General features: G+C 39.7%; 1 protein-coding gene across 1 annotated transcript in view; it reads left to right on the top strand.

Moving 5' to 3' along the window:
• Nucleotides 1–3,060: 3,060 nt before the first annotated feature.
• LOC124253920 (monoacylglycerol lipase ABHD2-like) overlaps nt 3,061–15,336 on the top strand; it is a 31,216-nt gene continuing 18,940 nt past the window's right edge. The window contains exon 1 of the mRNA XM_046687769.1: nt 3,061–3,469. Coding sequence (XP_046543725.1) covers nt 3,315–3,469 — 155 coding nt within the window. The 5' untranslated portion in view covers nt 3,061–3,314. The remainder of the gene's footprint in view (nt 3,470–15,336) is intronic.

Raw genomic sequence — 15,336 nt, 5'->3', positions numbered from 1 at the left:
AGCATCAATACAAAATGTGACGAAAAATGTAAACAATTTATATTTTCAACTAAAGGAATGGAAGTTTTCTTAAACATTTTCAAAGAAAATCCTCAATTGCAAGTTGATTATACAATTAGACTATGAATTAGGATGAATTAGACGATGCTTTACTGTCATATATTATTTGCTATGGTCATGATGAAAAAGCTGCATTTGGTAATTAAATTACCAGAGATGATTGAATACAACCTTGTATTCTTAAAAGAAAACTTGCCGTTTTGCCCATCAACATTCATTCTTGACATCAAATTGTTTGACATTGTCCTGCAAAACAATGGAAGATTGTTGTTATTCTGTCAGATTTAGTTTTCTTTAGAGATTCTCAGAAACGATTATTTCAAATTAAATAGGAGTTGTACTGATGTAGCAATTTTGCTAACAGGAGTCATAAATTGTAACAAAAGCCATTTTACATTAAATGATAAGAAAACAAAATGGGTGGTGGTTCACAGGTCAAAGAACAAGTCTATTGTGGGAGGTCTTCCAACACCATTTATTCCCAAACACAAGGAAGTATGGATCATGGAGTTCTGAAAACAATAATGAGCTCTCATAAGTATACAATATATTCCCTATTATCTACTCTGTCTCTCTTTGTCATTTGTACACTCATAAAACTCAGATAAATAACTTCTTCATAATTCAGAAATGTTTACACTTAATCTCTTATAGGAACGCTTAGAAAATCTCTCATATAATGAATTATGTGTGCCTATAATATCTGCGACGTCATAACTATGCTTCTCTGAATCATGAACAATAAAATAATGAGATTAAACTCTACACTGCCAGAAATAATCTATCATACCCTAAATAATAAGACACTGAATAACATCTCTTACAACTCCAATCTACACTCAAAAAGACTTAAATGTACTCGTAAAGAAACATCGCTGGCACACGCAAATTCTTGGAAACAGTGTATCTCTGACTCTCAATTCCAAGAAATGGAAGTCCTACTCTATTTGACCAAAGGGGTGACAGGTGGCCAAAACATATTGAAATGTAGGTCATACTATGTCATACACCGAAAATAACTCTGATTTAAAACACTACAAATGTACACCTTCTCTCTAATATACTCGATAGATGATCTTGACAAGGGAACATGTACATAAAATGCTGATATCTAACAATACCTGTACTCTAAATAATGGACTCTTCCAGATCTCAGTATGTTTCACTGCACTCTCCTACCCATCGCTGTGCCGGAGTATGGTTTCACTGCACACACATTTAAATGCAAAATAATGAAAAACCTACACTTTGACAATAATAAAGAAACATCATATTCAAATTCTACAGCTGACCAAATACCTGAAGAGTGTGTCTCCCAGCAATAAACATCTATATATCTCTATAAATTTACTTCTGTCCTCTCGCGCGCTTTCTCGCATCCAGCTCTTTACGGCGAAAAAACAATATGGCGTCAAGCAAGGGAGTGCTCATTAAACTAAACATCTCCGGGAGAAAACATTGTCAAATTATTCTCTTACATGATCAACCTTTGTGGTGGATATACTGGAAACAAGTGAAATGTTAAAAACATGTTACCTTAGCATTGCTCCTTTTATGTGATCCACAAAATTGATGCCACCCAGTCTTCGAAGATGAGATTTCTGCAAATTCCATTAAAATTATATCTTATTTCATAATTAAATGTTCCTTACTAGATTACTTCTTTTGTATGTAACATTTTAACCTTTAAGAGACATGAATCATCACATCCCTTCCAAACAAGTCTAAGAATGAAAGTCTGTGAGTGCAGTTTTGTTAATTGTCCCATCAAAGAATCATTAGTGAACTTACACATTTTGTAAATAAATAAAAGTTCAAATAAATTATATGCAATTTCATCCTTAACAAAGACTTGCACAAGACATTTTGATGTGAACTTTCGTTGCATGATCTGAGAAAGATTTCCTTTCGCCATTCTCCATCCCCCACACCCCAAATAATATGCATATGTTGACAGGGTTCAGAGCGTGCTCAATGCATAATTTACTGATAGACTTATTCAAACGAACAAATGTTCATAATAATGTGATGCAATATAAAATGTTGATAAATTCTGTTCGATTTTGTATAGCTGCCCTTAGGGATCGTTCATAATGTATGGCTTGGGGGTGATGATGATTTTTATGAAGAAGCATGTACAATGTGAATATGTGTCACTAGCTCGATCTTGATCTTTTATGAAATTAATGTTCCGAAATGATAGTTGCTAAGTTGGATACCTATTACCAATATGAATTATGTATCAGAGGGGACAATTAGTTGACATTTTGTTGGTTCCTTGCGTTGAAACAACGTTGACAACTAAACGAATCTCGACTAACTTTCTTTGGTCGCATGATAAACGTTGAATAAACGTTTATGAAAGGTTGATCAACCAAACAACCAAAATTCAACGTTGATTCAACGTTGTGTGTCCGCTGGGGAACGACTGAAATAAATACTTATTTCTGTTAATATGGTAATAATCCATCTACCTATGACTGAGGACATGTAGGAATGTATGAAATATAGCATAAATCCAAACCGGGTCATACAAAGGTATATATATTATTTAAACCCGTCTCACAAATGTACAACATTTACTATTATTTCACGCATTTTAAATTTATGAAAATGATTATCATATTTACACACTTTTGCCATATTTGTTCATAGTCTCCCGGATTCACTTTTATTTCAACAAATGCACTTTTTGTGGCCACGTGCATATGATGCCTGCATGCATTTCAAACATTGGTCGTCTAGGCCTTGGATGATACGTTTATTTCCTAACATGGTTAGATTTGAGAAATATTGTTCCTTTGCGTGGTGACTAGTATCAATCGTTCGATTCAAATAACACATTTATCAAGATTACCACTCGTGTTGGCTGGCTACACAAACGTTTTGTTTACACTTACAGAGGCATGTGTGGGCGGGAGCAAAGGTCGCGATATTTCATTCAAGGGAGATAAACCCAAGTTTGTTTGGGAAATTGCTTCATCTGTATCACGTGACGCGCTGTGTTTCAGCCGCCTGCGCAGCCGATGATCTCATAGTGTACGGTTAATGATAATCAGTTAGAGCCGACAGTGGTCGCGGAGAGCCAATTCAGTAACAGTACAACTCAGCTGATGTCCATCTTGCACGGACTGCCATTGTTCGCAGTCAGTCAGTGAGAAGCCTTTAGGAGCGTATCTCGTGCAGAAGAGAAGTATCTCGAGGAGTGCATCTGGCACACGTTTTCCGCGTGACACTGACTGACAGCCGCTGCCATGACTGAGTGGTTCCTTGGACTGGCGTTTCTCTTAGGAATCGTCAAGATGCTGAACATGTCAAGCCTGTCTGTGGCACCAGACATCTACATTAAGGATCGATCGTCTGCATTTGTGAAAAGCATTCTCGCAGCATGCCCCATCTTCCTAGAACCGTAAGTTCAATTTTCGCGCACCTGTTTTGATTGACAGGTACACATTTCACACGGTTGATCTGCGGCGAGCGTTGATTCCGTGACTGACATTGTGGTATGTGTTGTACATCGAGCACAGAGCAGATTGCACCGAGCAGCGAGGGCCAGATGATTTCCGGGTTCAGCCATAGTGCACCTGCTGCAAAAATAGAACCTGGTTTAGTGTGTCAAGTCAAAGCAGCTAGACCTAGTCTTGTGGGAAGTAGCTATATATATATATATCTGTCTCACTCACAAGGACATGTTTTATTTGCATTTTGAAGGACATACAGTATACAGCAAATGAGAGTTACTCATGTAGAGGTTTTCTAGGAACTGTTACGGGAAAAGTCCTGTCAAACTGTGTTGTTGCTTGAAGTTTCCTAGTCTGTCTCACAGTCTCTGAACCACATTATTTTCCCTACTGCCTAGCCCTTCCTGCAATGTAGTCTGTCTCACAGTCCCAGAACCACATTATTTTCCCTACTGCCAAGCCTACTGCAATGTAGTCTGTCTCACAGTCCCAGAACCACATTATTTTCCCTACTGCCTAGCCCTCCCTGCAATGTAGTCTGTGTCACAGTCCCTGAACCACATTATTTTCCCTACTGCCTAGCCCTCCCTGCAATGTAGTCTGTCTCACAGTCCCTGAACCACATTATTTTCCCTACTGCCTAGCCCTCCCTGCAATGTAGTCTGTCTCACAGTCCCTGAACCACATTATTTTCCCTACTGCCTAGCCCTCCCTGCAATGTAGTCTGTCTCACAGTCCCTGAACCACATTATTTTCCCTACTGCCAAGCCTACTGCAATGTAGTCTGTCTCACAGTCCCAGAACCACATTATTTTCCCTACTGCCTAGCCCTCCCTGCAATGTAGTCTGTCTCACAGTCCCTGAACCCATTATCCTACTGCTCTAAGCCTACTCCCTAGTCTGTCTGAACCACATTATTTTCCCTACTGCCTAGCTCCCCCTGCAATGTAGTCTGTCTCACAGTCCCAGAACCACATTATTTTCCCTACTGCCTAGCCTCCCTGCAATGTAGTCTGTCTCACAGTCCCAGAACCACATTATTTTCCCTACTGCCTAGCCCTCCCCAATGTAGACCTGTCTCAATGTAGTCTGTCTCACAGTCCCTGAACCACATTATTTTTGCCTAGCCTCCCCCCTGCAATGTAGTCTGTCTCACAGTCCCTGAACCACATTATTTTCCCTACTGCCTAGCCCTCCCTGCAATGTAGTCTGTCTCACAGTCCCAGAACCACATTATTTTCCCTACTGCCAATGTAGTCTGTCCCTGCAATGTAGTCTGTCTCACAGTCCCAGAACCACATTATTTTCTCCCTACTGCCAAGCCTACTGCAATGTAGTCCTCACAGTCCCTGCCTACTGCCCTCCCTGCAATGTAGTCTGTCTCACAGTCCCAGAACCACATTATTTTCCCTCCCTACTGCAATGTAGTCTGCCCTCACAGTCCCAGAACTGCAATGTAGTCAATGTGTCTCACAGTCCCAGAACCACATTATTTTCCCTACTGCCTAGCCCTCCCTGCAATGTAGTCTGTCTCACAGTCCCTGAACCACATTATTTTCCCTACTGCCTAGCCATCCCTGCAATGTAGTCTGTCTCACAGTCCCAGAACCACATTATTTTCCCTACTGCCTAGCCCTCCCTGCAATGTAGTCTGTCTCACAGTCCCAGAACCACATTATTTTCCCTACTGCCAAGCCTCCCTGCAATGTAGTCTGTCTCACAGTCCCTGAACCACATTATTTTCCCTACTGCCTAGCCCTCCCTGCAATGTAGTCTGTCTCACAGTCCCTGAACCACATTATTTTCCCTACTGCCTAGCCATCCCTGCAATGTAGTCTGTCTCACAGTCCCAGAACCACATTATTTTCCCTACTGCCTAGCCCTCCCTGCAATGTAGTCTGTCTCACAGTCCCTGAACCACATTATTTTCTCTACAGTCAGCAATGTAGTCTCACAGTCCCTGAACCACATTATTTTCCCTACTGCCTAGCCCTACTGCAATGTAGTCTGTGTCACAGTCCCTGAACCACATTATTTTCCCTACTGCCTAGCCTACTGCAATGTAGACTGTCTACAGTCCCTGAACCACATTATACTGCCAAGCCTACTGCAATGAAGTCTGTGTCACAGTCCCTCTAGATTTGCCTCAGGTTCTGAATCTCCAATACTCACTGGGGCAAGTCCATTTCCTCAGGTTCTGAATCTTTCAATTTTAAATGAGTTTATTTGTTACTATAAAACTTATATATATTCAGAAGCTAAGCGTTAGTCTAGAAGTTTCCACATGATGGCCATAACTCAGGAGTTGATGTAATTGGTTAGCACACTTGGCAGTTGGCCAGAAGCGATATGATATAATACAAATTCATCATAAGCTGAGCGAATACAGTATCGTCTTTACAGGATATAAAATAAACTGAACGCCAAAAGAAATGTTACACCTCTGAACATTAGAATATCCTAAAATGTTATATGGATAGAAGACATTGGTTTGTTATGTTTTAACAACCAATCATGTAACTCTATTGAGTCAAAACATCAGACTGAGGAATTCATTGATAATTAGGATATCGACATGTTTGTTTAGGTGGGGTCCATTGTCCTATTTTCAATCATGTAAAAATTCAAATCAAAAGTGTAAAAAACAGTTAAAAATGGGTGCAAATGATATTATTTATGATGATAATGCATGCACATTCACAAAGAGTGATAAAGTTGGGTTTTGGATATGAAAGAATGGTTGTTTACCATAAAAAGGGACCCAATGCTGAAATTGGATTTTTGTCTCTTTAAAACACATTCCAACCACTTGAGGTTTAATTTTTGGATCATCATGACTTTCGACTGTTTTAGGAAGAGTCGTCAAACGAGAAAAGACTAATTTTTCCCTAAGATACTGTAAAATTTTGCCTATTTCTGTCCTTGTATAAGGAAGCATAACACCAAAACGTACCCATTGTAACTTCACCTTGCATGAAATGCATGTGAAAACTGTTGGAAACGGGTATATAAGGCCCCTAGATTTATCATTTCACACCATACATTCACTACAATGCCGAGATTAACAGCAGACGAGCGGGGGAGGGCCATTGGAATGCTGCAGACTGGGTCCACTGATCGGGAAGTGGTTGTAACTGGTGGCCTCCCGCTTTTGGGTCTGTCTCTAGTTGTGCCAGTATTCTGGAATCGCTGACGCAGCCTTAGAATGAAGAGGCAAGTCTGACCACCCAATCCACCAAATCTCTGAGTCCAACCACCCAATCCACCAAATCTCTGAGTCTGGCCACCCAATCCACCAAATCTCTGAGTCCGACCATCCAATCCACCAAATCTCTGAGTCTGGCCACCCAATCCACCAAATCTCTGAGTCAGTGCACCCAATCCACCAAGTGTCTCAGTCTGACCTCAAGATCGTCTATTACCTCCACCCAACAGGTAACAGGGGACATATTCTAACATGAATTCCCTTTGTGGGTTCAGACTGAGCTGACCTTGCAGAATCTGTTGTTTTGTCAGCTTGCATTTGATTAACGTGACAGATGTTATATTTGTGGTGAATATGGATCTGCCTGTACCGAACTGTTGGTCAACAGCTGGCCATTCACTGCAGCTGTACCCGAGGTGTTTGATGTACAGATGCAGTGAAAACACTTCTTCTCTCATCCTAAACACTGTCCCCATGTCTTTAAACGTAACTCGCCTGGAACAGACAAGTCAGAAGCAGTGGTGCAAACTCCTACTTCTGGTGGAATAGTCAGTAAAATGAAATCACCCGTGAAGATCCGGGTTAGAATTGGTTGTTATTAGAGGCGACTAACAGGATCGAGGTCGTCTGACTCGCTGACTTGGTTGACAAGTCATCGTATCCCAATTGCGTAGATTGATCTCATGAAGTTGATCATTGGATTTGGTCCAGATTTGATATTTACAGACAGACACTATATATCTGGAATATTGCTGAGTGTTTCGTTCAACGTTATCAGAGCTTTAACTTGCAGTTTGACAAGTACACTGGGACAAATAAAATTTCTATTGCTGAAAAATAATTCCTGATATATTATAAAATATTTCTTTGTTAAGTTCATTACCCTCTGGAAAATGTGTATCTTTTGTCGTGACCATCAGGAGTTGTGAATTTTTTAATTTTTTTATTTTTCAGAAGTTTTAAATCAGATTCTATTTTTAAAAATAAAAATGGTTTTGAGCGTTAAGTGCAGGCACAGTTTATGTTGTGGATATTATATATTTGAGTTAAGATATTTATAACAGAAAATCAAATATATGTTATCAGCTGGGGTAGTATTTTTTCTCCTCAGTATATATTGACAAGAGCTGCTTCTTTTGGAGGTCGTGACTTAAGACTTGACATAATGTTCAACCCTTGGGACTTGGCGTGCGATATTGCTATTATTACTGATTCAAGTTCACCACTATCAGATAACAGCTCTCCTAGTCCACCTGTCAACAACCTCCAGATAAGACATGTAGGACGACAGGGGTCATCTCAAAGTTTGTGAGCTAAAGTATATTTCTGGACTCCGCAACTTTGATGAGTTAGTGAGTTGGATTTTACTCTGCTTTTAGCAATATTTCAACATTATGGAGAGGGAAACAAGAAAAGATCTTCATACATTGAGGAGAACTAAACTTAGGCTTTCGGCGTGATGAGCGGACTCTTGGGAGTTCTGAACATGCTGAAGCTGAGGAAATCTAGACTTGCCACATTTTCTAGACTTGCGTGGGCTTTCTTGGATATATTTGCTTCAGGGTCTGTACGACAGACTAGGCAACCCACTGCCCCTCTCTGACTTAAACCGCCTTTTGCAACCATTCAACAGCCTAGTCTGCAGTTATGGCAGTATTCCGATGATCCACGGATTTCTGCCAATTTTAATTCAAATTGATCAATTCTGTGAATCATCTGAATCCCCTATTCGATGACACAATACTAAGTTTTCAGCTGAAAATAGATTTTCCTGAGTCTGTTCCCACCTTATGTTCAAAACATCACATTCTTCTGTCACATACAGCGATGTATAAGGGGCCATGTGGCCTTCAGCTGGTAACCGGGGACAACCGTGAAGGTCCAGATCTGGACAGCATTATTAAATCTCCAAAATACATAATAGTTTCTTTCTGTATATGACGTCTTTTTGGATTGTTGAGAGCAAGTGCAATAAGTTTCTTTAAGGAAAACGAACATTTTTAAAAGTATATAAGAGTAAGGAAATTCCCGACGTCATGTTTCTGAGTATAACAATACAGTGTCCGTGTATCAGACAAGCAATATTCTAGCATGTCCATAATTAGGGTAACCATATATTGTATCTATTTTATATAAAACACTGCCTTACACATATGTCTATCACACTGCAAACTGTGGTGGTGGTTTGAAATAATTTAATTGAAATAATCGAAGATTGGTGAGTCCCATCCGATTCGAATCACTAAATGACGCAAGCAACTTTGTTTGGGCTGAGTCCCATCGAATTAGGAACCTCACACCCTCAGAGTCAGGCACTTAATCGCCAGCACACAGTGTGTGACTGACAGTGTGTGTGCTGGCGATTAGGTGCCTGACTCTGAGGGTGTGTGGGTGGAAGCCGCCGGATGGGACTCAGCCCAAACAAAGTACTAGAATCTCAGCCCAATCAAAGTACTAGAATTTACTGAGAAAGTGTAATCCCAAATATAACATGTTACATTTGACCACTTTCTAAAATGGCATTGTGTATTTCATGACCAAGCAATCGATCGCGATTTACTCATAATCGAACACAAACAATTCTGGAACACCGTTTGCATTAGCAACATTTTTCACAAAGTTGGTTTTGTCTGTTACATTTCATAAGCAGTACAAGCTCGTTCCAAGTCAAGATTGAATTTATCTTAAAGACTCCAGGAAATTTATGTTCCTAACATACTAGTCGTCCTTTAAGATGTGAAATTTGTAAATGCATTTTGTGCCATTAGCAAAAAAAGCCCGAAAGAACTACATGTTTTTTCTATATTTTTTGTGCAAACAAACATAACCAGGAAAATTCGATAAATGACGCTAACGAATTATTTTCGATGATTGATTGGTTGTAATGAACCAATCATCAATTGTGAGATTTTAACCAATTCCCAACACTATTGCAAACGTAAGTTAAGATAACATACTACAGTACAAACATAATGTTGTTTGGTCCCTCTAAGTGGTACCGTGAAGATCCGGGTTAGTATTGATATTCAGTAACACATGATTGTTGTAAGAGGCGACCAACGGGATCTGGCGGTCAGGTTCGCTGGCATGGTTGACATATGCCATGGTATCCCAATTGCGCAGATCGATGCTCATGCTATTGATCACTGCATTGTCTTGTCCAGACTCGATAATTTACAGACCGCCACCATATAGCCGGAATATTGCTGAGTGAGGTGTTAAACTCACTCACTCTATATGTGGTACCGACAACCCCTATTTCAGGGGTCAGGTCCAAACACTGAAGTGTTTGTGTTTTGCTTACATAACGACTGTAATTGGCCCCCACCAGGACAAATGTTTGAGAGAAGTGTCTCATAATGTGTCAGGCTTCCATTCCTCCCTGGTGGAGGAAATGGCTGTTTAAACCCAGTTAAGGTTGATATGTTGTTTCTCTATAATATTTCATAATGACCTGTACTGGAGCTGTGACGATATATCATAGTATCATTGACCTTAAAATTGTTAATTTTCACTAGAAATTGACGGTTATGTCAAAACTGACACTGTTTCTTGCTATCAAATTATTCGTTTTTAAAGAAAATAACTAGATAACATATCATGATATGCATCGAATCGAATCAAATCGTTCAAAGATATCGCGATAGGTATCGTATCGTATCGTGAAATTTCTGTATCGTCACACCTCTAACCTGTACAGTCATGTAGAACTTTTCTTGTTTATGCTTAATTCTAGAATGACCAGTGAAATCAGAGTTGACCGCAAGAGTGAGTGAGTGAGTGGGGTTTTACGCTGCTTTTAGCAATATTCCAGCAATATCGAGGCGAGGGACACCAGAAATGGGCTTCACACAATGGACCCATGTGGGGAATCGAACCCGGGTCTTCGGGGTGACGAGCGAATGCTTTAACCACTAGGCTACCCCACCACCCGTTGACGCAAGAACAATTATGTGATGTCATAAGGGTTTAAAGTTTAATGATGTCTGATGACCATTGTTGTCGACCTTGACCTTTTGAACTTATGATAACTAAGGGTTAATATGCTGTGGTGTGAAGGTCACATTGTCTCTACATCAAATCTGATATAAACAGTGTTTATGACATTATATCATGTCTCCTGGCTTGTAACCATGGCGACTCAGCAAAGCCACCTTTGTCTTTCTGTTTATAATTGTGGTAACCATAGCAACTCTGACATATTCAGGGATTTATATAGCACTGGTAGTCAAAATGGTTAAAAAATGTAGTTTTGTTCAAAATTGGGATTATTATTTATATAATAATTACCTTGTAAATTCAGTGTTTTTTAACATTTCATTCAATGTAAACATTTAAGACTGTTGCTATATGTTGCTGTTGTCTGTCAAGTGAGTCACACATTGTACCCATGTGGAGAATCGAACCCGGGTCTTCGGCGTGACGAGTGAATGCTTTATCCACTAGGCTACCCCACCGCCCGTGTCTGTCAAGTACATGTGACAGCTGCAAAAGCCTTAAATTATTAACGATAGTAACTGGTATTATTATAATAAAGTAGCTTGCCACTTCATTGATGGCGTGGCAATCTATAGCCTGTTTTTATATTGTATTATCATTTATAGTTAAAATATTTTAGATTTAATTACTAGTCTTAAAATTATTTTCTGTGATAATCTAGTTGTTTTGATGTCCTTTGCAGACAGGTAAGTATATTATATAAGTTTGTTTTTATTCATTTATAAATGTACAACTTTCTTAGTCACGATATGGCTGAAATACTGCCGATGTGACTTTAAATTTTAACTCACTCACTCATTGATGGTGATGTGGACTAAAAGTTGGCTAGTAGCCAAACTACATCAGATTTACACAGACTGGGGCGTTATGTTATCTCCTGGTGATTTCTGATTGGAGATAGTGGCAAAGTTGAAATGGAAGTTATACTCATGTGCGATATAGAGAACTAGGGGAAGTAACTCTCTTTCATAGGTGAAGGACATCACAAGCATGAACATCATGTGTGCAGGAAAGCAGTCGGCCATCTTGCCCTACCCAGAAGACACTGTAACCAAAGCCTGAATAAATATATGAACCCTTAGTATTTGGTAAATGGCAATTTTGGAACTTTTATTGACAAGTGCCTCAGGCCTTCTTTGTTTATCACTTGGTTTACGGATCCGCTACCCGAAATGTGTAGAAAGTGGGAAAAAAATAATAATTGCTTTTACCCTTTTCTTTTTTTTCGATTATATGACTTCGACCTGAGGCCAAATATATATGTGTGTTTAGGGTAACATGAAATTATAAAACTAGGTTTGTAGGTAGGGTTTATCTTTTGTTTCTTACATTTTTTTTTCATGAAACCACATATTTATGTAATATCAGGCACCAGTTTTGAAAGAAGAGAGGGGAAACCAGTTTAAAAGTTTAACAACTGAAGCATCAACACTTTCTAAATTCAACATTTATGAAAAACAAGAGTAAGTGAGCACAGGTCACATATGGTCGCCCCCAACATTGGGGAGGACATACTGTTGGAAGAGCAAAATGTTTCGCCGTCTTTTGAAAAACGAAAAAAGAAGTTTTAGGGTTGGGAAGTTTGTGATGGGGTCGGTTGGAAAACCGTAAACACACATGCTTTTTGGGGGGCCTGATAAAAAACAAAGAAAGTGAAATGAAAGAATACAAAATAGCAAATTATACCTTTCAAATATTCCCTGAAACTATTTTATATTTACAATAAACGAGAACAATAAACACGAACATTGAATGAGTAGTGCATTCTCCATGTAGGTTGTAGCCACATATAACAGTAAACAACAGTAAACAATGCATGTAATAACCATAAAACCAGGCTCTGCTGTTCTGAGAATAAATTTGCAATTATGGGTAATTTATGTGAATATTTTCTATGGCACACATGTTCAAATGTAAATTTGTTTGGTGAGGGAAAATGGGTTTTACCGTGGCATGAATGGCTGTTGGTCTGATGCGGCTTTGTCACGTGGTTTTGTCTCGTGTGATGGCCCTCTGAGATACAATGCCACTGTTTATATTTGGTACTCGACCCACACATAGGTCAAGGTTTGCACGGGCTTGAAAAATCTTGAACATTTGGACATTTTACCCTGAAAAAGTGCTATATTCGTTTTAGCCTTGCCAGTGATTTGCCCCCCAAAAAACAAACATAATTAACAAAACTTGTCAAGTTATGATTTTGCAGGATAAATAAATACACATAATAAATATACTTTGAAATGAGGGAATATGGTTATTATGAAGCTTTTAACAATATTCCAGTAATATCACAACGGGGACACCAGAAATGTGCTTCACACATTGTACCCATGTGGGGAATCGAACCCGGGTCTGCGGCATGACAAGTAAACACTTTAACCACATGGCTACCCCACTGCCAATTTCAAATGAGGGAGAATGAGGGAGTATGGTTTTATGACGCTTTTAACAATATTCCACTAATATCACGGTGGTGGACACCAGAAATGGGCTTCACACATTGTACCCATGTGGGGAATCGAACCTGGGTCTTTGGCATGACGAGCGGACGCTTTAACTATTAAGCTACCCCACCAGTCCCTTGAAATGACAGTGGGTGTTAAGTAATCTCCATCGTGAAACAAAACAATTCAGCGATGAAGCTAGGAGTTATTTCCCTCTGATGGTCGGCCCCACTTCTGACCAACCTTGAGTGTACTCAACTACAAATGTGTTAAGTAAGTTGCTATAGTTCCTTAAAATTGGTGATTGAGCCTTGAACTGACTGACTGAGTTTGGTTTTACCTCGCTTTTAGCAATATTCCAGCAACATCACGGCGGGGGACATCAGAAATGGGCTTCACACATTGTACCCATACGGGGAATCGAACCTGGGTCTTTGGCATGACGAGCGGACGCTTTAACCACTAGGCTACCCCCCAGTCCCTTGAAATGACAGTGGGTGTTAAGTAATCTCCATCGTGAAACAAAACAATTCAGCGATGAAGCTAGGAGTTATTTCCCTCTGATGGTCGGCCCCACTTCTGACCAACCTTGAGTGTACTCAACTACAAATGTGTTAAATAAGTTGCTATAGTTCCTTGAAAATGCCCTGAAATCTGATGCCTGACAAATCTGTACGAACCCTGTAATTTTACTGATGAATATCCTGGTTAGCATTGGTCTTCGACAGCCAAATAGCAAGAGGCAACTAACGGGATCGGGTGGTCAGGCTCGCTGACTTGGTTGAAACATGTCATTGTATGCCAATTGCGCAGATCGATGCTCATGGCGTTGATCACTGGATTGTCTGGTCCAGACTTGATTATTTACAGACTGCCACCATATAGGTGGAATATTGCTGAGTGCTGCGTTAAACGTTAAAGAAACACACACGGTTTACACAATCGACCAGTCGTTATTCTGTTCCACTAATGTACAGAGCAACACAAGGTTACAACAGGCACTATCTGTCTACTTTTGATTTGTTCCAATTGTTACTGCGCATGTATTATCCTAATATGACAACACTACAACTCCTATGTCCGACAGTCGGGTGTCAGGATCAGAACTTTTAAACTGTTGAATGTTACATGTTTAAACTTGGGGACCGTTCATAATTTATGGTTGGGGGATGATGATGATTTTTATGGAGAAGCATGTACAATGTGAATGACCCCTCCTAAAATTAAAGTACAAAGTAAGTGACCCCCTGCATGTCATGTACAAAATCAATGACACTCCCATTCCCTTAATTTTTAGCCCTTAAAATTTAAAATCATCATCACCCCCAAGCCATAAATTATGAACGGTCCCTTAGTATACAGATCAGTCTGGTGGTGAACTGGTGACTTCCGATGATTTAAGTTTGTTGTTTGTATGAGAATATGTGGGGATATAGTATTCAGCTTGTCTGTCCGTCCATATGTCCATCTGTCTGTACATCTGAACGTCTGTACTAATTTCTTGTCCAGACTACTTCTGTTAAACGAATAGGAACTCATCCACAAAACTTTGCACACACAGAGAACATGTTATCAACTGGTACATTCAGCTTTTAAGGAATTTCTAGAATTTTTATTTTTCCCATGGCAACAGGTTTGACTTTGACTCTGTTCATAGTAGTGTCCTTGTCCGGACCATATCTCTGAAACTAATAAGTATTCATCCACAGAACTTTGCACGCACTCTGACCAAGTTTATATTTTTCCTGTTACCATGGCAACATGTTTAACTTTGACTCGTTTAATAGTCGTGTCCTTGTCCAGATCATATGTCGAAGACTAATTAGTACTCTTTCACAAAACTTAGCACGCACATTAATGAGGTCAACTGGTGCCTTTTGATATTAAGGTATTTTTAGAATTTTTTGTTTTCCTGTTACCATGGTTTTATGCCGCTTTTTAGCAATATTCCAGCAATATCACGCCAGGGGACATCAGAAATGGGCTTCACATATTGTACCCATGTGTGGAATAGAACTCGGGTCTTCAGCGTGATGAGCGAACGCTTTGTATACAGATAGATGGATATATATACTCTGATGAAGTTGGACATATGACTCTTGCAGGACTTGATGATTACCCCGTCATTTTGTGGGAGACGGGTGTGTGTGTATGTGTGTGTGTGTGT

This window comes from Haliotis rubra, unplaced genomic scaffold (genome assembly GCF_003918875.1).
Source record: "Haliotis rubra isolate DU_JTF1 unplaced genomic scaffold, ASM391887v1 Scf559, whole genome shotgun sequence".
Taxonomy (NCBI): domain Eukaryota; kingdom Metazoa; phylum Mollusca; class Gastropoda; order Lepetellida; family Haliotidae; genus Haliotis; species Haliotis rubra.
This window is presented reverse-complemented; position numbering and strand designations above follow the sequence as displayed.